The sequence below is a fragment of the Xyrauchen texanus genome, chromosome 22 (genome assembly GCF_025860055.1).
Source record: "Xyrauchen texanus isolate HMW12.3.18 chromosome 22, RBS_HiC_50CHRs, whole genome shotgun sequence".
Taxonomy (NCBI): domain Eukaryota; kingdom Metazoa; phylum Chordata; class Actinopteri; order Cypriniformes; family Catostomidae; genus Xyrauchen; species Xyrauchen texanus.
Genome location: NC_068297.1, coordinates 38309924 through 38334489, shown reverse-complemented (window position 1 = coordinate 38334489; position 24566 = coordinate 38309924). Strand labels below are relative to the sequence as shown.

Here is a 24566-nt window from a genome sequence, read left to right as displayed (position 1 = left end):
CAATTGTTAGCTGATCAAGTGCAGCAAAAAAATTTTTTAAGTAGGGTAAATATTTGTATTACTTTATGTCATAACCGGTTTATAAAAGCAATATGATTTTTGTCAGGAGCATCTCTAGATTACACATACCAAATTTGAAGTGAATCAAACATATAGCCAATAACAATTTTGAAAATGTAGGTTGCTTAAGAAAAGTGGGATAATTTGTTTCTTTTAGAAAAGTGAATCCATAACTTAACACCATGTTACCCACATTTGGTTATCCATCTTTGAAAATGGGTGAAATGTAACAATTTATGGGTGGTGACAAACTGAGAGCCCCATGTATCTGGGATTTAACCATATATGTTCTTAAAAATGGAGATACAAAAAAGAAAGTTTGCTCTGAGACTAAAAGGATATTAAGATAAGTGTAATTTATCTAGTGTTATAGGCAATCCAGCTTTTCAAACAAATCAACACACACACAAAATAAATATGTTTTTTTCTATTTTTAGACTTACATCATTGGCATATCATGAAACAAGGGGCGCTCAATTAAACTGATTTTTGTTACAGAGTATGTCGGTGTAAAAATAAAATAATGACACTGCCACCTTTATAACGTTTTTTTTATGACCTGTAGTTTTACTCCAAAATCAATGATGCATAGCATTAAATATTTTGGATTTCTTCATCATTTATTTTTATCTTTCCCCAGTAAAAAGAAAAAAATATATAAAAAAAATGTAATTGAACAGAGGACCTTTGTTTGAGCTGACAGAGAATGACCCTAGCTATAAGAACAACAGCTATAAGTCTTTACAGGGCAGTCATTTCAGTTCAGTAATGACAACTCTCAGAAAGATTTAGCATGTTAATGTGGGTATGACATATTGATATTGTTCTTGGCGGACTAGATCTGATATACTGCTGTTGCTGCTGAGCAAGTATGGAGACCTGCAAGGCTAGAACATACACAGACATACTGCGTTAAGCATGTGGACCTGCTGCTACTGCTGGACAATTAGACAAACACAAGACATGCTGCATCGAGCATGTATTACATGCTGCTTCATAATAAGACAATACACACAATCCTCATGTAGCAGATCTAGACATGTTGAGCTGAGGTGTAGGTGGGTTTCAGAGAAAACTAATCGCAGCGTGCTGCAGTTAGGGTCAGCATACTTTTTGTAATTTAAATGATGACTGGCTACATGATTACATGTCAAAGGACCAATCAGCTTACACCATTTGAGCCCACTGGCTTCACATTTCACATGCGAGCTAACTGATTGGCTAAAAGATAACACATTTGAAAGAACGCATCAGCTTGTGTCATTCAGAGTTGCATGCCTGAACTTCAATAAAATAATTTTACCTGTAAAAAATTTTTTATTTTTTTTTTGCTCCAAAATCTACCTGAAAATTGTACAGTGCGGTGAAAAATTATTTGCCCCATCCTGATTTCTGACTTTCTGTTTTTGTGTATATCACATAATACATTTTCAAAAATTCTAACTAAATCTAACTTAAAACAATCTGAGTTTAAATTATATTGTTATTTATTGAAGCAAAACATTTATCCAATACCAACAGTGTGAAAAATTATTAGTTACTAAATCCCCAAATCTATGAAACTGCATTCAAAATGGGGTTCAGCTGGACTAGACACACGCAGGTCTGATTACCGCCAGCCCTGTTCAATCAAATCAACACCTAAATAGAACTTTTTCAGCAGCATGAAGTTGGCTAAAAGGTTTCACCCAATAGCACAATATGCCAAGGTAGAAAGAAATTCCAGAAATGATGAGGAAAAAGGAGATTGAAATACAAAGGTTTACAAAGCTATTTCAAAGGCTCTGAGACAAAAAATGAAGACTTGGCACAGTAATGAACCTTCCCAGTAGTGGCCAACATTTCAAAATTCCTCCAAGAGCACAGCAATGACTCATCCAGGAAGTCACAAAAAAGCCAAGGACAATCCAAGGAACTGCAGGCCTCTCTCGCATCAATAAAGGTCACTGTTCATGACTCCACTATCAGAAAGACACTGAACAAAAATGTCATCCATGGAAGAATGGTGAGGCGAAAACTACTAATAACCCAGAAGAACATTAAAGCTCCTCTGAATTTTGCCAAAACACACCTTAATGATCCTCAAAGCTTTTGGTAGGATGTTCTGTGGACTGATGAGTCGAAAGTGGATCTGTTTGGAAGGCAGGGGTCCCGTTACATCCGGCGTAAATCAAACACAGAATTCCACAAAAAGAACAACATACCTACGGTCAAGCATGTTGGTGGTAGTGTGATTGTGTGGGGATTCTGTCTTTGGATCTTTATGCAATAATTGAGGGAAATATTAATTCTGCTCTATACCAGAAAATCCAAAAGGAGTACATCTGGTCATCAGTCCGTGAGTTGAAGCTCAAGCACAACTGGATTCTGCAGCAAGACAATTATCCAAAGTATAGGAGCAAGTACACCTCTGAATGACTCAAAAGAAGCTAAATTCAAGTTTTGGAGTGGCCTAGTCAAAGTCCTGACTTGAACTCAATTGAGATGCTGTGGCAGGACCTTAAATGGGCAGTTCATGCAAGAAAACCCTCCACTGTGGCTGAACTAAAGCAATTCTGCAAAGAAGAGCATTTGGTTGCAGTTGTTGCTGCTAAAGGTGGAAGTTAGTTTTTCACATGGGTGATATTACAGTATATGTGTGTGTATAAACTACATTTTGCTCAAGTTGACAGGGAATGACCCTGAAACAACAACTGTCATCAAGAAAAATGACATGTCTCTACAGGAGTGTAGGGAGTAATTTTTGTCAAAAAGCACTCCAAACTCTTTAGATCAAAAGGTTTGAGCAGTTTGGGAAGCACAGTGGCATCAAACATGTTAATGAGCAGCACAGCAACACAGCCATATGCTGCCTGCAACACCACATCATAAACCACACAGACTATAACACAGGAATATTGATATCTGATTACATCATAAATGTAATTAAAATAAAAAGCAGTCTCATCAAGCCTAATGGAGTTACAAATCTAGGGTCAAACACAATGTGTTGTATTTGGACCTGTGACAGCAGCCGTATTAGTGTAATGGAATCAATTAAGATGCCATGTTTTCATATTTAAAAGTATTTCATTAGAGTAATTACAAACTGGACAAAACATGTGCTTCTTTGGACTCTGATAGCAGTTGCCGCATTATACAGGTGAAACTCGAAAAATTAGAATATCGTGCAAAAGTTCATTAATTTCAGTAATTCAACTTAAAAGGTGAAACTAATATATTATATAGACTCATTACAAGCAAAGTAAGATATTTCAAGCCTTTATTTGATATAATTTTGATGATTATGGCTTACAGCTTATGAAAACCCCAAATTCAGAATCTCAGAAAATTAGAATATTACATGAAATCAATAAAAAAAGGATTTTAAATACAGAAATGTCGGCCCTCTGAAAAGTATAATCATGCATATGTACTCAGTACTTGGTTTGGGCCCCTTTTGCATTAAGTACTGCCTCAATGCGGCGTGGCATGGATGCTATCAGCCTGTGGCACTGCTGAGGTGTTATGGAAGACCAAGATGCTTCAATAGTGGCCTTCAGCTCTTCTGCATTGTTTGGTCTCATGTCTCTCATCTTTCTCTTAGCAATGCCCCATAGATTCTCTATGGGGTTCAGGTCAGGCGAGTTTGCTGGCCAATCAAGCACAGTAATACCATGGTCATTGAACCAGGTTTTGGTACTTTTGGCAGTGTGGGCAGGTGCCAAGTCCTGCTGGAAAATGAAGTCAGCATCTCCATAAAGCTTGTCTGCTGAAGGAAGCATGAAGTGCTCTAAAATGTCCGGCTGCGTTGACTCTGGACTTAATAAAGCACAGTGGACCAACACCAGCCGATGACATGGCTCCCCAAACCAACACAGACTGTGGAAACTTCACACTGGACTTCAAGCATCTTGGATTGTGTGCCTCTCCATTCTTCCTCCAGACTCTGGGACCTTGGTTTCCAAATGAGATGCAAAATTTGCTCTCATCAGAAAAGAGGACTTTGGACCACTGATCAACAGACCATTTCTTTTTTTCTTTAGCCCAGGTAAGACGTTTGACATTTGAAGCCCATGTCCAGGACCCGTCTGTGTGTGGTGGCTCTTGATGCAGTAACTCCAGCCTCAGTCCACTCCTTGTGAAGTTCCCCACACATTTGAATGGCCTTTTCCTGACAATCCTCTCCAGGCTACGGTCATCCCTGCTGCTTGTGCACCTTTTTCTTCCACACTTTTCCCTTCCACTTAACTTTCTATTAATGTGCTTTGATACAGCACTTTCAGAACATCCAACTTCTTTTGCAATTACCTTTTGAGGCTTTCCCTCCTTGTGGAGGGTGTCAATGATGGTTTTCTGCACAACTGTCAGGTCAGCAGTCTTCCCCATGATTGTGAATTCAACTGAACCAGACTGAGAGACCATTTAAAGGCTCAGGAACCCTTTGCAGGTGTTTAGCTGATTAGAGTGTGACACTTTGAGACTACAATACTGAACCTTTTCACAATATTCAAATTTTCTGAGATTCTGAATTTGGGGTTTTCATAAGCTGTAAGCCATAATCATCAAAATTATATCAAATAAAGGCTTGAAATATCTTACTTTGCTTGTAATGAGTCTATATAATATATTAGTTTCACCTTTTAAGTTGAATTACTGAAATTAATGAACTTTTGCACGATATTCTAATTTTTCGAGTTTCACCTGTAAATATCCATTTTAAAGGGGTCATGACATGAGGAATACATTTTTCTTGATCTTTTCACATATAAAAGGTCATTCTACTACTAAAACCTACTGTAAGTTTCAACTCAAAACTTCCTTCTCACTGCAAAAAGAGCATTTGTTGAAACCAAGCTACCAAAACGACTTGTTCTTTACTTCCTCCACATTATGATGTCATACTGCGGTAGACATTTACATCTGACTGGCTCCACAACACATCAATTCCTATGTTACCATATTACTTCATTAGCTCCACCCAGTAGCGGTGAGACAGCAGGTCAGTCAAGAGCAGAGTGTCGATCAGAACAATTGGTGTTTACTGTCAAGTCTTAACAGAACAGCAGATCCAAAACCGAGCAATTCTGACAGAGGGTCAAAATGAGGGTGGAAAATGACCATGTTTTACAAATATAACTGATTTTTGTGCAAAAAATATTATAATATACTGTATATATCACTGTTTCCCCTATATGCATTCAGAAGTGGCGCTGCGCCGCTGCTGAATTATGAACAGCTTTATTATCTATTGACATGGTTCATTAACATGCATGACGCAACATAACACTTGCCAGCGCCAGTCAGTTGTGCTTTATACTGCATGCAGTCAAATGCAACACATGTATGAAATGAAAGGGACCCCACCATATACACGTACGCCTTCGCATTGACATCATCGTATAGCAGCCCATCAAAGGCTGTTTGTGAGTGCATACACATACACAACAAAGAAGCAGGAGAACCAACATTACGTCTCTTCTAGCAGATAGACTTTTACTCTGATAACTTCTTTGGCAAAGGTAGTAGAAATACAGGGCTCCAGACTGTTACTAAATGGTCGCATCTTACAATCATTTTTCCCTCTGGTGAGACTTACGTTTTTTTTGGAGGTCACACCGGTGCGACAACAGAGTACAGAGGACCCAGATCAATTATCAGCTCAATGACCATGCCAGTGCCAGCTCAGAGCAGTCTCACCCACGCAGTGCAAATCATTATAAACAGCTCTGTGAAAAACATGGTGCGAGACGCAAAACTCTTTTTTGGCTGGTGAAAAACCCTATGAAAACCATTAGTGTCTCTTGCCTTGATGATATAACGAGCTTAAAACCATGTTTAACGGCACACAATTATAAACAACACTGACCAGAACATAAATTATAAGGCTGTACAATCCACTCATCACAACCCTAACAAAATTGTACCTTGGATTTACTATAGTAACATTTACTGTGTTAACAATGGTATTTTGGTAGATGTGCAATGTGTTATATTCATACTCAATACTAGTATATTATTTATATAGTCCTTTTAAATAATTAATTTCTGTTACATTTATGTCAGATTAAAAACGTTCCCATTTAGTTTTTATAGTTTCTAAATGTATAGTTTCTGTCATTTCATAAAAAATATGACATAGTTTGTTTTGTTGACGTTACTTACATAGTAAGTAGTAATATCGTAGTAAGGAGCCATGCTTGGTTTTACCAGTGACTACCTGTGATCTAGTTACAAATATCAATTAAAACTACTGTATGTTTACTAATAGAGGACCTATGGCAACTTTCATAATTACTGTATTATGGACCAAGCGATCCATTTTTCTTTGCTGTAAAATCTGTTCTAGTATCTGATCTATGATAGTAGGAAATTTAACTGGCTTTGTTTGCTTTCAGAAATTCAAAGAGAGGACTGAACTTAATCAATAGGATCGCACATAGAATATTTCAATTTAGCCTTGTATAAATAAGGTAGGCCTATATATAAATAAACCTTTTTTATATTTTATATTATATTTTACAGATGTAATGGCACTTTTCCACTGCAGGTTACAGTTCGACTCGCCTCAACTCTACTCGCTTGAATGAACTTGGTGGCACCAGTGCCTCTGCTCTCATATGTTATTCTGGAGCCCTGTGGTGACATGTATGTTCTGTTAGACAGATTAATATTTTCTATTGTTTTTTACATTTAATAACAATACCGAAAGTGATTTTCTAAGTGCTTCAAGTGTCAAAAGCTCCCAGTAAATAACACACATGACAAGGCAAACATGATTAACCCATCTATTATAATTCTATAAACAGGTGTTTATTAGGTACACCTGTACATCTACTTAGTCATGCGATTATCTAATCAGCCAATCATGTGGCAGCAGTGTAATGTACAAAATCATGCAGATATGGGTCAGGAGCTTCAGTTAATGTTCACATCAACCATCAGAATGGGGAAAAATGTGATCTAGACAATGGCTTGATTGTTGGTGTCAGATGGTATTTCTGACGGTAAAGTATTTATGTAACTGTTGATCTAGTGGTATTTTCATGCACAACAGTCTCTAGAGTGTAAAGAGAATGGTGTGAAAAACAAAAAATCTCCAGGGAGTGGCAGTTCTGTAAGTGAAAACGCCTTGTTAATGACAGAGGTCAGAGGATAATGGCCAGACTGGTCCAAGCTGACAGGAAGGTGACAGTAACCAAAATAAACACACGTTACAACAGTTCTATGCAGAAAAGCATTTCTGAATGTACAACACGTTGAACATTGAGGCAGATGGTCTACAGTAGCAGAAGACCCCTCTGGGTACCACTACAGCTTAGTACAGGAAACTGAGTACCTAAGTGGGCACAGGCTCACCAAAACTAGACAATACATGTTTGGAAAACATCGCCTCATCTGTCAAATCTGTATTTCTACAAAAAAAAATGGTAGGCCCACAGCAGCCTCAGTTTTCTGTTCTTGGCTGACAGAAGTGGAACCCAACATGGTCTTCTGCTGTTGTAGCCCATTCGCCTCAAGATTCGACATGTTGTGCATTCTGAGATGCTATTCTGCTCACTGCAATAGTACAGAGCGGTTATCTGAGTTACCATAGCCTTCCTGTCAGCTCAAACCAGTCTCTTCAATTCTCTTTGCACTCTAGAGACTGTTGCACGTGAAAATCCCAGGATATCAGCAGTAACAGAAATACTCAAACTAGCCCATCTGGCAACAACAATCATGCCACAGTCTAAATCACTGAGATCACATTTTTCCCCATTCTGATGGTTGATGTGAACATTAACTGAAGCTCCTGACCCATATCTGCATGATTTTATACATTACACTGCTGCCACATGATTGGCTGTTTGGATAATTGCATGAATAAGTAGGTGTAGGTGTACCTAGTAAAGTGGCTGGGGTGAGTGTATATTACTAATATTAAGTCAACCTCAAGGAACATTTTAAAATAATAAAAAAAAGGCATGTAATGACCACTTTTAAAATAATTCTTATTGCTGAAAAACAACAAAATCTCATTCCCATTAACGCAGTACATAACAAATATAATGTATATTACTGCAACACATTCATGAAAATCAGTCTGTTAAGATACAATTTGATGTTTTTAAAATTATCATGAATTAAATTAATAAACAAAAATAAATCATTTAAATAGAGTGTAATGCTACTGAATCGTGAGGGGTTTAAATGCACTTGTTGTTTTGAAAATGTCACAATGCCAAAAATCTCAATGGTCCTAAAATAGGCTTCATTTCCTTCTTGCAAAACTTACTTTTCTTCAAAAAAAGATTTTTAATGTAATATGAGACCTTCCATGAGATTCCCCACTTTATCTTCCTTGAAGCCTAAAATAATATAAAGAATGAAATTGAGAAGATCTGCATACAGTACATCTCATGTAGAGAGGCATTTCTGAATAACACTACCACTAGAGTCAGCTCATAACTGACTGTCACATTAGCCGATGATGCATGACATCAGCAACTCCATGCATTTAAATATAAACAGACCCAGATGCTTGAGAATTATGAACTCCTTAAGATGTTAAAAGGGACTCTGTTTTTCATCTGCAAACAATAAAATTGATTCCCTCCTTCTAATCCTCCTCCTCACTTGATCAATTTTAAACAAGCAAAAGAGTTCATTGACGTGCTCAAAAATGTAGCCTAAAAGTCTATTATATAAAATAGCATCTTGATATGCTGTGGCAGTGTTTTACTAGCAAAAACACACCCAAACTCTCATTGTCCACGTGCATTTACACTCACCATCTGGAAAACTGGGGCAAACTACTTTTATGACCAAACATCTTAAAAAATATGAATTTTTCAATGTTTGTTATTTATTTTGTCCTGAAGCAGAAAGGCAATATGACTCATCAACATGAGCCTTTAATTAATCCATTTGCACATCAAGAGCCGAGCAGGCCTCGCGCTGTATCCACCCAAATCACTAGCAACTCAAAGAGAAATGAATCTCTAAAGATGAGGAGACCCCCTGTGCACAGATTTAAGCTTAAGAAAAAGAGATTAAAAAACCAACCGCATACAACACTTCACTTTCAACTACAAATCTAGAAAAGAAAACAATCTTTTCCCATAAAAATATAAACAACTCGAACACAGGGGACTTCGGGATATTTCAAATTCGATATATTAAGCATATTAATGTTTAGTGCACGTCAAGGAAGCAAACACAGACATGAATATATACATAAATATATACAGGGTGAATTCCATTCAAGAGTGAGCATCACTATGCCCTTCCCAATAAGAAGCCATACTCTACATCTCTGCCACTTTACTTTGAGTCGGAAATTGTACCTTGATAATGCACAACAAATTAGTAAAAAATTAATAAATAAATGTCACTCCAGCCTAGATGTCCTACATGCATTCATTAGAGACGCTCGTACACGTGTCCTGGGTTGAGTCTCAGGGTGAGGAAAGTAAGCCATAAGAGTTTGGAGCAGAATGAGCGTAACTAAATTATGAGATAATTATTTTTAGGTGAACTATCCCTTTAAGATTGTCTTTTCAACTTGCACAGTCAGTGTGGTGTTTTGTAAAAACAAACAAACATACATGAAAATATGTAAATATATGTAAGGAAAATTTTCAGTTGATAGTCCACTTAATATCATGTGTTCAGAAACTGCTAAATGTATTATCTTTTCTCCTAAAGTGACAGTGGGATCATGCATTACTTTCTGCCTTTTTAGCTGATGTGTAGAACCTCAAATGCAAATCTTGTGACAAAGATGCTAAAAACAGCTATTTTATTTTTTATTCTTTTAAAAGGTGCACTCAGTATTTTTTTCCCCAATTAAAAATGTTTTACTCCTAAAGAAATGAATTTTTGACCACACACACGAGATGAGGACTCTAGTCATATATCAGTAGCCTTATAAAAGCTGTTTTATTCTACATGGGGCAGGGGGGCCCTCATGGGGATTGCCATTTTAGAATCACATGACCAGCTAAATACTACTCACATAATCTCAATAATCATCTTGTCATTGGACACTTTCATTCTTGGATTAAATTAATCATGGCTGATTGTGAATAGTGAATTTCTACAATGGCATCTGTAACTGAAAACTATTGATTTTGAATGATGCTGCATCCCCACCACTAGATGTCACTGTAAGTCCAAGATGACACAAGCAACACGTTACTGAGTGCGCCTTTAAACTATAATTTGTAAATGCCTCTTTTCAAGAGTAAATGCTATATGTACCAAGAAAGTACCAATACCATTGACACTCTTTTTATTTAATTAAATGAATGAATAACATTTTTAATTAAGCTCTATTTGATTTAAATTCAACTAATTGCATCTGCGCCATGCTGTGCCATCTAGTTCGACTGAAAAATTATAACAATGTTTTTGCAATGCAAACACTATCAGTCATGTTTATCACATTTCAATTATTGCTCATTTATTATGATGCTCTGCCCATTTGAAAGCTCTCCTAATATTGACAGTTTTGTGATATGTTACAATTTTATTCACTAAAATATTAAAATACAAGATGTATAATATTATGGACAGGTGGGTAGATAGTGACAGATAGACAGAATCATACTTTCATTCATACATGCGTGTATCTCTAATAGCTCTATGACATCCTTCAGCCCTGCATGTGAGGACTTCATATTGAAAGCTCATATTGATCAAAATCAATATGAGCTTTCCAGTGTCTCTTCTGTCTCGGTCAGAGAACAAAATATGGCTGAGCCTGAGTGTGTTTAGCCTTCGGCATAAATACAAGCTCTTGTGCTGGTGACAGTAATGAGCAGCAGTGTGAAGGCCAAAGATCTAAAAAGAGGCTAATTATTGAGTGATAACGAACAATGGCAGATGAGCTTTGACAATGCAGCTGCTGCTAAAAACACACACAAACACACACACACACACACACACAAATACACAAGCACTTTATAGAGCACATCAAGGTGAGATGCTCTAAAAAGGATAAAACAATACAAACTTTTGATTTAGCTTGAAGACACAAGGAGCAACTATTTATAAAACTGCACTGCAATGTGCCTTCAGCATTTGTGTAATTGAAGGTTTCGATGAAAGCACACTGGGATAGTTCTTACCTTGCTGTGCTGCACTGCTCGATGGCTGAGGTGCTGATGTTGAAGATCATCATCTACAGCTACACCCAAGAGTTCTGCCACACACGACACATCTGAGGAGAGAACCCATTGCTCAACACTAAGTATAATTCATGCAAGTAAAAGCAGATTAACATTATTACATTGCATTATTACAAGTTCTCCAGCTAAAATCAGTGTGTGATAACTGAAATTCAAACCATTGTCCCCCAGTGGCCAAAGCTGGAAGTGTTTTTGAAAGTATGGGTATGTGTTGAGATCAAGTTTTCAGGTAAATGGTCCACAGAGGGGCGCCAAAAGCGAGATGGTTGTAGATGTAAATGATTACAGTGAAAAGTTTAGAAGGAATACCACCTTGTTGTTTATATGAGGGAGCAGGTCAGTCAAGAGCAGAGAGACAATCAAAACAGTAGGCATTTACTGTCAAGTCTTAAAGGAGAAGCAGCACCAAAACAGAGAGTTTCTGACAGAGACTCAGAATGAGGGAGGAAAATTATCATGTTTATCAATGATTACTTTTTTCTGCAAAAACTTCACTAATATTATAAGTGCACCTAAAGGAACATATGAAAAAAGTAAAAAAAGGCATGTTATGATGCCTTTAAACCAAGTATGTTTTACACATTGTATGCAAGGGTACCAAAAAGCTTATGTAACTATCTACAAAGCCGTTTTTGCAAGGAGCAATCTCCATCTTTGCATGTTTGTGGTTGCTAAATGAAGTTTGACAGGGTGGTTTCAATGACAGGAATAGGTTTATTGCACAGAACTGCACAGGAAAGCCATAGTATGTAATCATTCACTTTTGTTTAGTGTGTATGGTCTTCTGTGTCATTACAGAAAATATAGAGGTGATGACCACTGTTGCTAGGCATAAAGAAAGCCCTAATTATGAAAATGACATGTTATCATCAAACCTGCTTGGGCACTCCAATCAACATGCTTACAAGTGAGTTTGCATGCATAGTCTCAGTTGAGCTAAAGTGTCACATAAGACGTGTGAAGTAAACATTAGTTTAACATTCTGGGATGACTTTCTCACACTACATAACCTAACCACTTAAATAACTGCAGAGGGAAACTAGAACTTTGTAATTGTCATGTATTTTCATGTCAAATTTTCAGGATTTTCTCCACTCTACACTCTAAATATTTAAATTTTTTCAGTTCTCTAACATGGCATGAAGCAATCTCTCTTGCATTGTGTTGTGGTTTGGTGCCATGATGCAGTAGTTTAGGACATTGTGAAAGGGTACAACAGCAGCTGATTTGGCTTGCAGTCGTAACCTCTTCACAAATGGATTTGGTATTGCAGCTCTTTTGACATTTAATCACATGCAGAATATTAATTATAGATATCTACAATAACATTTCCACAAGTAAATACTTAACTTAAGTAATTACTTGAAATCCAATTTTGGATATTAAGAATGATTATTAACTACCAAAAAACAATTACTGATATCTTTAAGTGCGATACATTAATAGACTTTTTAAAATATTTGTCATTCACTCCTTTTCAAAACACAATAGCAGATATCTAAAATTAGTTTTTTTTTTTTCTTGTTAAAATTCCAATTTCATACATCAGCAATGAACTATTTACTAGTCAAGTTGTATTTATTTGTATAAAGCTTTTCACAACACACATAGTTTCAAAGCGGCTTTACAGAAAATTATTCTGTAACAAAAAATTGTGCTATCAAAATCCTCATTGTGCAGTTATGATGAACAACATAATGAATACTAAAATGAATACTAGTAAAAACTTTTTTAAACTATTAAAAAAAAAAATTATATCAATAATTACAGTGTTACTAGCGCAAATGTCTATTTCTGATACCAACAATTGAATTACAACTAGTAAAAATGCACATTTTTGATATCTGTAATTTCTTTCACTTTTTTATTTGTATTTTTCATAAGTGGCAATGCTAATTTAAGATATCTGGAAATGGAGATATCACTTAATTGTAGAGTAATTAAAGATATCATAAAAAGGCTTTCTTCAAAGTTGTAATCACATTACAGATATCTGAAATTAAATCTGCCACTACTGAAAACATTTTTAATAGTAGTTTTTAGTTACGAGTCAATGTTTAAGTCAATAGTTGATATCGGGAATTTACATTTGCACTAGTGAACAATGTAATCATTAATATCAAAATACTTTTTTTTACTAGTATGTAGTCTATTACTGAATTGTGAAATTGGAATTATAATTTGTAAGAAATACATTTTTGAAATCTGCAATTATGTTTTGAACAGGAGTAAATTACAGATTATTGTGAAATTCTAACAGTTAAAATGCAATTATAGTTATTAGTAATTATAGTTTTTACTAATTCTAGTTTTGATATCAAGAATTGCTATTTCCGCAAGTAATGACATCACATTTGATATGAAAGTGACATTTATTACTTCACAACAAATACGACTTTTATAACTATACATCAAAACATGTCACTTCCTGTTGACAGTTGGTGGCGCTATAACTATAACTTAATATTGGAATGTTGGTGTAATCAGACCTGGACTGTTATCATACATGTGAAGTTTGGGGCAGATTGGACATTGTCTGTTTGAGTTACAACATCTTCCATTTTCATGGTGAAACATCAAAATATGCCAGGCCGCCACAGACACGCCGTTCAAAGATAACTCAAAAGCTTACATTAGATTGACTGAATATGATGTTGATCTGAAAAATGGACGAGAACAATAAAAATGGCTGACTTCCTGTTGGGTTTAGGATATGGCTCTAAAATACTTTTTTGTACATGTTGACATGTTACATATGTTTTCCAATTTTGTTATGTGTAGGTGAAACATGGAGCAAAGGCTGCTTCGTTTAAATTTTGTAGGTGGCGCTATCAAGCCATTTTGCAACACTTAATTCTAAAACCTTTGTTTTACATTTTCTCCACTTTTGAGGTGTGTGCAGAGTTTCATGATCTTTCGAGCATGTTTAGGTCTCAAAAAGATTATTAGTTTCAAATAAAAATTTGTCAGGCCGCCATGGACACATCCTTTAATGAAAACTCAAAAGCTTCTTAATTTAACATCACCAAGGCCATTGTATTAGACTGAACAAATATGATGTTGATTTGATTAAATCTCTGAGAGGAGCTTGTTAAAGTACAAGACCTGGAATTAGCTGTTGTCAGTAGGTAGCGATATGACGATAACTGAATGTTGGCATGCAGATGTGTTCAGGCCGGGACTATTATCAAACTTTTGGAATCAAAATGTCTGATTTCCTAATGAGTTTAAGGCATGGGTCCAAGAGACGTATTTGTAGGTCTTGGCATGTTACACATGTGTTCCGAGTTTTGTACATGTAGGTGAAACGTAGCGCGAGGCGCACAATGTTGAAATTTTGTAGGTGCTGCTATCGAGCCATTTTGCCACACCTCATTCTGAAACTCATATCAGATGTAAATTTTTACCACATCTGGCGCGTGTCCAGAGTTTCGTGAGTTTTCGAAAATGTGATTCACTTTGGAAAAAAGAAAACTGAATAATAATAAACGGAGCAGATACAATAGGGTCCTCGCACCTCTGTGCACGGGCCCTAATTAATGGTAAAAGCCCTGATGTGTTATACTGAAGAAAGCACCATTTCCAGGTTCTGAACGCGTGTTCCTGATCGGTTGATGTACAAGTTGTATGTTTTCGTAAGAATGATGTTGAACGAACTGGTATGAATTTTCCACTTTGTAGTCTTGTTTTGAATCCTCATGAGACTATTTGGTTGGTGCTCATATCAAGCCAAAGCTTCAGCTTCTGCAGCATTTTCAATCTATTACCATGGAATTCAACTTGTGGTGAACTAGACTTGTGTGGCACTTTAATGACTCAAAAAGTCCCAATTTTCCCCAAAAATTCTTATTTAAAGAAGCAAAGTATTTCTTTGTTTGTTTATGAAGCACTGGCAAATATGGCAGTTGTCTTGAAATTATACTGACACTCGTAGACAGCATCACATGCGGTAAAAGCAAACATTTTCAGTTTGACACTGATGCCACTGTAGAAAGTGCTGACCAACCAATCAGAGATATCCATAATCACAATTAATCTTAGGGCTTACACTCTGAAGTGTTGCTATAGTTGTCAATAGTAGAGGTAGTTATATCAGTTTTACTGATTACTGATCGTGCCGATGCTGCCAATAGAAAATCTAGGTTGATAGTTTTTCTTGTTTCCCCTAATTTTTTTATTCCTCATCAATAAACTTAACTTGGTGATGTATATTTATGCAAATGTCTTCATCTGGTTAATATATATAGGCTATAAATAGCTTAATTTATTAAATAATTACATATAGAGCATTGTAACAGAGCAAGGTCTCTGTCGTTTCAAAATAAATGTCCCAGGTGTGTTTTGAGCTTGTTTACAGTTAAAAGTCCAATGTTACGCACCAAATCTGAATTATTCTGTTTGGAATTTTGGTTGCACAATAAACTGCATCTGGGATTTTACTCATTTAGTACTTTTGTAGCCTCTATGTCTGTGCCCATCATATTCAGGAAAGAATAAGAAAATTTGTATCATTCTATAAACTGGTTTTGAAAACTATCTGCCAATTTATCGGTTATCAGCCTTTTCCGCCTTAGTTATCAGTATTGGCAAAATCCACAATTGGTCGATCTCTAATAAACAGCTTGAAGTAGTTCACTAACATATGCCAAATTTCATGAACAGCTGTGTAGACAGACACTTGTTTCATAGAGGAAACAAGTGTTTTACAGTGTGGCACTTGCAAACAAAAGTAATGTTTGGCGAATGTTGAGTACCGCTGATCCAATATTTGAAGAGCCAACAAGAATTGCACAAGAACTGACTCGCTAAACTGGCTCTGCAAGACTACAGTATCAAACATGTATTTGATTATTAGAAACAAAATCATCTTTCTTGTAGATCTTTCACACATTTAAACTCTTTCAAGCATCCTGCAATCCTATATTATGCACCATTTCATGGATTTTACAATATAAACAATTAGTTATTTATCCATTATATGTTTCAAAGTAAAAGTGTTTTTTTGTACAGTCATCAATCTAGCTGTTTTATTTTATTTATTTATTTTTTATAAAGGTCCTTGGTACTGATACTTGGTCTCGGCAGATACCATTAATGAAATGCTCAGTATTGAACATGCTGTGGTGAGTGAACCCTTCATACGAACTGAAATTTATATTGGTTAACTATAATATACCACATTTATTTAGAGTATCGTTGATATACTAAAATATACTACCAAAATACATATAAACCTTTAACAGTTTTATATATATAAAAAAAAGTCTGGCTTGCAAAACACTCTTGAGCAACTTTGTGAATGAAAACAATATTACTCATTGCTCTTGAGAGAAAAACAAAACAACATTCTGTGCACTGAAATTTACATTTAGCAGACTTTAAAACTGGTAACGACAAAGATCCTTCACAATGAAGCAAAATAATATTTCATAACACGACACTAGGACAACAACAATAGGCTTGTCTGACTTGTTTAAATGATACTCCAGGACAGGGACTATAACCATTAAGTAGGTTAATCGTGGTTGAAAGTTTAGCCTAATAACATTAAATCAATCAATAAATCAAACATCACACACAACACAGACACCTACCAGACAAACCTAAAAGTAGCCAGGGTTCGAATACGGCATGCGATCGGTTTATCAGTTTAACAAATGACTGAAAGAGTACAGACAACAGTCCAGTTAGAGGAAGTCTACAAGGAAAGTTGTGGCTTGAGGAGGAAGTTAACACGCAAGGTGTGACAAGTGATAAATATCTTCAAAAGTGAGTTTGAATGCTAATAAATAGAGAAAATTATATCATAGATATATTTAGGCCATTTTTAATGAGAAAATGTACAATCACATTGAACTCTTTTTTTTAGAACCAGGTCACATTTGATGTTCAACAATGCAACTGAGCAGAGACGACACATCAGGATCAAAAACTATTTCTTCAACATTGAAATTATATTAATTTTGCAGTGTTATGGTGAATGTGTTGATGGATTGTGGGAATATGTATGTGGAGCTGAACAGAGAGAATCCGATAGTAACAGCATGTCAACACACCACTGCAAGAAATATCAATTCAGCAGGAAAGCAATACTCTCTTTCTCACCAACTGTCATGTATTATCTATATATGACATGTATTATATATACAGCTGTCACCTTTTATGTATGTTTCACTAGAGTGTCAAGTAGATAAACATTAAGGGATATAGCACAGAACTATACAAGCAGAGAAGTGACTGTGAACTAAACTACTTCTCATATTTAAAAAGTTGGTAAAAACTTCCACGAAAGCTACATTTTTTTTAATTTTTTTTTTAAAAGCAAATACATGTACATGCATGAGAACTTTGTGGAAATTCTTCAGTATGCCTGATATCAATATGCTGGGTCACAAATGAAAAGCACACACATCTGAATCTCAGTTAATAAAGGTACACCAGTAATATAACGGAGAATTCTGCTCTAAACGTCATGTTTAAGCTCACATTAAATGCAAGTATAATTCAGAGAAATGGTGCACTGGGTTTCAGCGCTTCCTATTGCTTCTGTTAGTTTTGTGTGCTTTATTTTCATGCAGTAATACACTGATGTGGTGATTGATGTAAGTTGTCATGAATTCAGAGACTCTCGCTTCGACTTCCAAACTCAAGTGGTCAGAAAGAGCTCGCTTGTCAACTTGTGATCAGATCATCCAAACATTATCTTAAAGGAATAGTTCACCCAAAAATGAAAATTCTCTCTTCATTTATTCACCTTCACGCCATCCCAGATGTGTATGACTTTCTATCTTCTGCAGAACAAAAAGGAGGATTTTTAGAAGAATATCTCAGTTCTGTAAGTCAATACAATGCAAGTGAATGGTGATCAGTCCTTTGTAGCTCCAAAACCACATAAAGGAAACATAAAAGTAAACCATAAGATTCCAGTGGATAAATCCATGTCTTCAGAAAAGATAAAATAGGTGTGGTTAAGAAACAGATAAAAATCCTTTTTTACTCTAAATATCTTCTTTCACTTTTACATCTGCAAGTCACATCTTTTTCTCACCCACAACTATCATATCACTTCAGAAGATATGGATTTAACCACTGGAGATGTATGGATTACTTTTATGCTGCCTTTTTGGGAGCTTCAAAGTTCTGGCCACCATTCACTTGGACTTTATGGACGACCAAAGCTGAGAAATTCTTCTAAAAATCTTAATTTGTATTCTGCTAAAGAAAGAAAGTCATACACATCTGGGATTTCGTGAGGGTGAGTAAATGATGAGAGATTTTTCATTTTGGGGGGAACTATCCCTTTAACATCAGTTGTAAACAGGGCCATAGACACTAAACTAGTTCAGGCTGGTTAAGATGTTAAGATGTTACTCGTTATCTAGCTAGCTTTGATTAAACTGATATCAAAGGTGATAAAAAGAATAAGAATAGTAGAAATACTGACAAAAGTAATTTGTCAACTTGGCAAAAGGAAGGAGTGCTGCTGATCTAATCTTTGAAAAGCAGCCCAAAAATTTGCTGATTAAATCTGTCCTTGATCATCCACTAGAGTTCCTTATGAATTGTGGCAGGGCGGAGGGCGGGGCCGGGTCGTGATCCTACGCACCCGGTCCCGTATTAGGCTAATCAAGCCTCCGAGGTATAAAGGTCGACTGCAGGGTGTCGTGCGGGAGAGAGAGATTGTTAGCGGACATGTCCGTCATGTGTGTTTATGTTGTCTTTTAAGTTTACCATTAAACTATTATTTATATCATCAAGCCGGTTCTCGCCTCCTCCTTTCCATTGAATACCTTTACACTGGTGCCGAAGCCCGGGAGGAGGAGGGATACGCCGTAGTAGAGTTCTCGCCACTACCATCCACCCCAACGGAGCAGCCGCGGCCATCTGCTGGGGGACAAGGAGCCCAACCGCCTGAACGAGGACGATGGCCGCCGACCGCGAGTGGAGAAGGGGCTCCTAGCCGACCGCCTGGAGCAGTCAGGGCCACTGCCAGGGGCGCAGGAGTCGCCTACCGGCCGCTGAAACGCAGCAGGGTTTAAGACCGCCGACTGCGAGCGGGGAGGGGCTCACTGGCGATCGCCTGGAGCGAGAGGACCGCTGCCAAGGGCGGGGGAGACCCCTTCTGTTCCCCGAGAACGCGGTGAGGTGTTCCGTCCGCCAGGGGCTGGAGGACTGCCTCGGATCCACCCGGAGATGCACGGCTGTCGTTCGATAAAGGGTGGAGGGGTGGCCGAGGAACAAGCTGCGGCGTATCGGAGAACTGGCGAGTATTTTTTTTTTTTCATCTCTCTCCTCTCTCTCTCACAGTCACTCTGCGTTGGCCTTTATCCTCTTTTAAATTTTACAGTTTTTTGGGGGGGTACTACACTGTTACAGGAAGTACCCCCCATTTTAATTATTTCTGTTTCCCTCCCCGGGCTCCCCAGCCTGAGAGAACGAGGGAGGAATGTGGCAGGGCGGAGGGCAGGGCCGGGTCGTGATCCTACGCACCCGGTCCCGTATTAGGCTAATCAAGCCCCCGAGGTATAAAGGTCGACTGCAGGGTGTCGTGCGGGAGAGAGAGATCGTTAGCGGACATGTCCATCATGTGTGTTTATGTTGTCTTTTAAGTTTACCATTAAACTATGATTTATATATCGTCAAGCTCTCACCTCCTCCTTTCCATTGAATACCTTTACATGAATCTTTTACACATTCAAACTAAAGCGTCCTGCCATCAGAATTTTATTAAACAATATGCTATATTTCTAGCGTGAACGCACCATAGCGCTTACGTTACTGATATGTCTGATGACTGCTGGCAGGAAGCGATTTTTTAAAGTTAATAAAGTTTTAATTACCTATATGTTTCTTAAACCAACCTATCGATTTGCTTCAGAAGCCATTAATTGATTGACTTGAGTGTGGATTACTTTTATGCAGCCTAAATATGCCTTTTGCATCGTCAAATAGCCAGCTGCGTAATGGCACCGTTTACTTGCATTGTATGGACAAACAGCTGAAATCTGCTTATAAAAATCTTCACTTTGGCTCTGCTGAGGAAGAAATGTCAAACACATCTGGGATAGCTTAAAGGTAAGTACTGTAAATCATGAGAGGATTTTCATTTTGGGGGGAACTATCCCTTTAACATCAGTTGTAAACAGGGCCATAGACACTAAACAAGTTCAGGTTGGTTTAAGATGTTAAGATGTTAAATGTTAGCTAGCTAGCTTTGATTAAACTGATATACACAGGTGATAAATGAATGAGAATAGTAGACATATTGTATATCCTCATATATAAAGGTTTGTTTGAGGAAGAAGGAATATCAAATTGTAGTTCTTTGTAAACAAAAGGAATTTGTCAACTTGGCAAAGGTAGGAGTACTGCTGATCTAATCTTTCAAAAGTGGCCAAAAAATGCTGAAAAACAGACTCACTGATTAAATCTGTTCTTGATCATCCACTAGAGTTCCTTGAGGATCTTTTACACATTCAAAATAAAGCATCTTGCCATCAGGATTTTATTAAACAACATGCTATATTTCTATTATATTTTTGTTTCTAATGCTAAGTTAATTTAAGTTTACATTAATCTGGATACTTTTGAAAGCGTTGTTTTCATTTCCGAAACGCTCTCCATCCACACTGTTGTTTTCAGCGTTTTCCCAAGAGTTGCTCTTCTGAAACACGATGTAAGAAACAAATCAATAATTAAAATCTTTTTAACTTTAAATCATTGCTTCTGGCCAGTGCTGGGATTCTGTTTGAAATGAACTCTCACGTGAAGTTTGTGCGTCTGATGACTGCTGGCAGGAAGCGATTTTTTTAAGTTAATAAAGTTTTAATGATATATTTGTTTCTTACAACGACCTATCGATTTGTTTCAGAAGCCATTAATTGATTGACTTGAGTGTGAATTACTTTTATGTCGCCTAAATATGCCTTTTGCATCGTCAAATAGCCAGCTGCCTAATGACACCGTTTACTTGCATTGTATGGACAAACAGAGCTGAAATCTGCTAATACAAATCTTCACTTTGGTTCTGCTGAGGAAGAAAAGTCACACACATCTGGGATAGCTAAAAGGTAAGAACTGTAAATCATGAGAGGATTTTCATTTTTGGGTGAACTAATCCTTTAATGAAGCATTCAGTATTGAATTTGCCATCTTAAAAGAATGGCGCACAAGGCATGAGATGCTTAAAAAACAGCTAAACACTTTGCAATGGTCGAAGACATCCATCTGTTGACATAGACTAATAGTTAGATAACAGCACAGGCAGACACAAGAACACATCCTATGTGAATGGTCCCTGTATATTGTGTTTTCAGTACCTGTTGAGGACTTGGCTCTGCGGTGCTTTTGGAGGTAATCTCTGTGCAGAGACTGCAAGTTTGGAGTGTTTGCATTTTGTCGAATGGAGGGCGGATGGCGTGCCACTGTTAACTGTAGAGTTTGTTCACTGAACAAGTTCTGGATCAGAGTCAGGTCTAGAGAGGGCACCTCACACCCATTCAGAACCACAATCTCATCACCTGGCCTCAGACCTAACAGAGATATAAAATTAACCAGATAGCATCATACAACAGGAAAAAAGGAATAAAGGAAACAAATGTCATAAGCAGGTCTACAGACAAAATCTGTGCTCAGAAACTCCACAGACAGTTCTTCTGAGATTTATGTGTCTGTTTTTATGTCATCACTCTTGTCTTTTGAAATCTGTACTGTATGTCTTTCTTTCTTTTGTAGAACACAAAATGAGTTATAGCAGAATGTCCGAGCAGCTCTTTTTCATACAATCAAAGTGAATGTTAACCATTGTTGCTAAAGATTTTCAAATTTAAGTCTGTACCACACACAAAGCCATTGTATGCACTTAGAAGTCTTAGACTATTTTGCACAAGCTGCATTAACTACTTTTAAGATGCAATAAAGGTGCTATTTTTTTGTTCCTTCGAGTTTTACTGCCCCATGGACCTCAAGAAGAAAGTCATGCAGATTTGGAATGACATGAAGAATGTAAATAATCTCAATTTTCATTCTTGAGTGAAATATACCTTTAATATTTTGGCTAATTTGTTCATAATTTCAGTTAAAAATGTACATTTACTACTCTTAGCTTTGTTTAAAACATTTATATCATGTTTCAAGTCATTCCTACAAAAAAAGGTCCACAGATTCTGTCCCGACCTAGTTATGATCAAAGAAATTGCAAATTATAGTAAATTAGTGTCTTCACTTTTGAAATATCTTATGTTATTAAGTATCTAATGGTATATAATTGGCTTCTCCAAACAAACATAACCTACATAATCTCAGAGATAAAAGCAACAACATCACAAGTGGAAGTACCTTCGCTGAAAGCAAGCCCATCAGAGAGAACTTCACTGACAACGATATGGCTGTTTTTGAGGCTGTCTACATAGCCTGTTACTGCAAACCCTTGGGAACAAGAAAAAAATCAAATGTGAGAAACTGTGTGCACGTTAAAGTGTCGTCCGTCCCCATGAGTTTAAAAACAGCCACTTTGCATTGAATAGCTTACCAAAGTCGCCAGTGTAACTGGCTCTAGACATGTGCAAAGTGTGGACGGTGAGTTGTCTGACCTCCAGCTCGTCATATGACTAGGGTGAGAAAGAAGGTTAGATTAGTGCACGCTCATGCAGTTCACCAACCCTGACTTTTTTCCACTGGGCTGTGATCCAGATACAAGTAGTGTAGCCATTATGAATATCTCACCAAGTCCCAAAGGAGCTCATGAGCTGATGGTGTAGATACATCCATCCTGTTTCCTACACATCTTATCAACCTTAAACAGTGCAGGCTGGGGTTCAGCTCCTTAAGCTTAGAGAAAAGGAAAACAAAATCTGTCTAAAGATGCTGTAATTTTTATAAATTAAAGTAAACCTTGATGCACATATACATATACACACACTGGCAGCCAAAAGTTTGGAATAATGGAAAGAAATTGGTACTTTTATTCACCAAAGTGGCATTCAGCTGATCACAATGTATAGTCAGGGCATTAATAACATGAAAGGTTACATTACAATTTGAAAAAAAACAAAAAAATCTGAATTTCTTAAACCACTTCAAAGTGTTCTCATAAAAAAAATCCTCCACGTACAGCAATGACAGCTTTGCAGATCCTTGGCATTCTAGCTGTCAGTTTGTCCATATACTCAGGTGACATTTCACCCCACACTTCCTGTAACACTTGCCATAGATGTGGCTGTCTTGTTGGGCACTTCTCACACACATTACAGTCTACCTGATTCAACAAAAGCTCAATGGGGTTATGATCCATAACACTCTTGTCCAATTATCTGCTGTCCCATGTCCCAATCTAACCTTTTCTTTTTGTTTTTCTGTTTCAAAAGTGGCTTTTTCTTTGCAATTCTTCCCATAAGGCCTGCAATTTTGAGTCTTCTCTACTTTTGTACATGAAACGGGTTGCGCAGGTAGAAATCAATGAAGCTGTCAGCTGAGGACATGTGAGGAGACAATTTCTCAAACTAGAGACTCTGATGTACTTATCCTCTTGTTTAGTTGTACATCTGGTCTTCCACATCTCTTCCTGTCCTTGTTTGAAGACTATAGTGTACACATTTGTATGAAATCTTAAGTTTTTTTGCAATTTCAAACATTGTATAGCCTTCATTTCTCAAAACAATGATTGACTGATGAGTTTCTAGAGTTTTTTTTGCCATGTTTGACCTAACATTGACCTTAAGACATGGCAGTCTATTGCATGCTGTGGCAACTCAAAAACAAACACAAAGACAATGTTAAGCTTCATTTAATGAACCAAATAGCTTTCAGCTGTTTTGATATAATGGCAAGTGATTTTCTAGTACCAAATTAGCAATTTAGGATGATAATTCAAGGATAAGGAGCGATGGCTGCTGGAAATGGGGCCTGTCTAGATTTGATCAAAAATTAATTTTTTCAACAAAGAAAATTCAAATTCTATTGTGATGCATCAGCAATGTCCCGACTATAATTTGTGATCAGTTGAATGCCATTTTGGTGAATTAAAGTACCAATTTCCTTCCGGAACAGCAAAATCATTACTCCAAACTTTTGGCCACCAGTGTATATGTGTGTGTGTGTATATATACACACATACACAAATACACACACACACAGGTGTATGTATATATATAAATATATAATAAAAAATAATAATAGTCTTATATTTGGTATCTTTTAATATTTCTTTTTTTATGGAAATCATTTTCATTTAATTTTTTTGTATTATGGTAATGAGAATTTATTTACATTTTTTGCAAAACGTCTTCTGTATCTTAAAATGGTCATATGCAAAATATAATTTCTTATTCATTTATAATTTAAATAAATAAGGTA

General features: G+C 36.8%; 1 protein-coding gene across 5 annotated transcripts in view; it reads right to left on the bottom strand.

Annotated features, from left to right (window-relative positions):
• The window catches only part of tiam2a (TIAM Rac1 associated GEF 2a), a 172324-nt gene that overhangs the window by 37514 nt on the left and 110244 nt on the right, over positions 1-24566 (bottom strand). For all 5 annotated transcript variants that reach the window (XM_052154135.1, XM_052154134.1, XM_052154137.1 and 2 more), the window contains 5 exons: positions 22938-23042; positions 22744-22822; positions 22551-22640; positions 21533-21745; positions 11154-11245 (listed from right to left, as the gene is read on the bottom strand). In XM_052154135.1, the coding sequence (XP_052010095.1) occupies positions 11154-11245; positions 21533-21745; positions 22551-22640; positions 22744-22822; positions 22938-23042 (579 nt within the window). The remainder of the gene's footprint in view (positions 1-11153; positions 11246-21532; positions 21746-22550; positions 22641-22743; positions 22823-22937; positions 23043-24566) is intronic.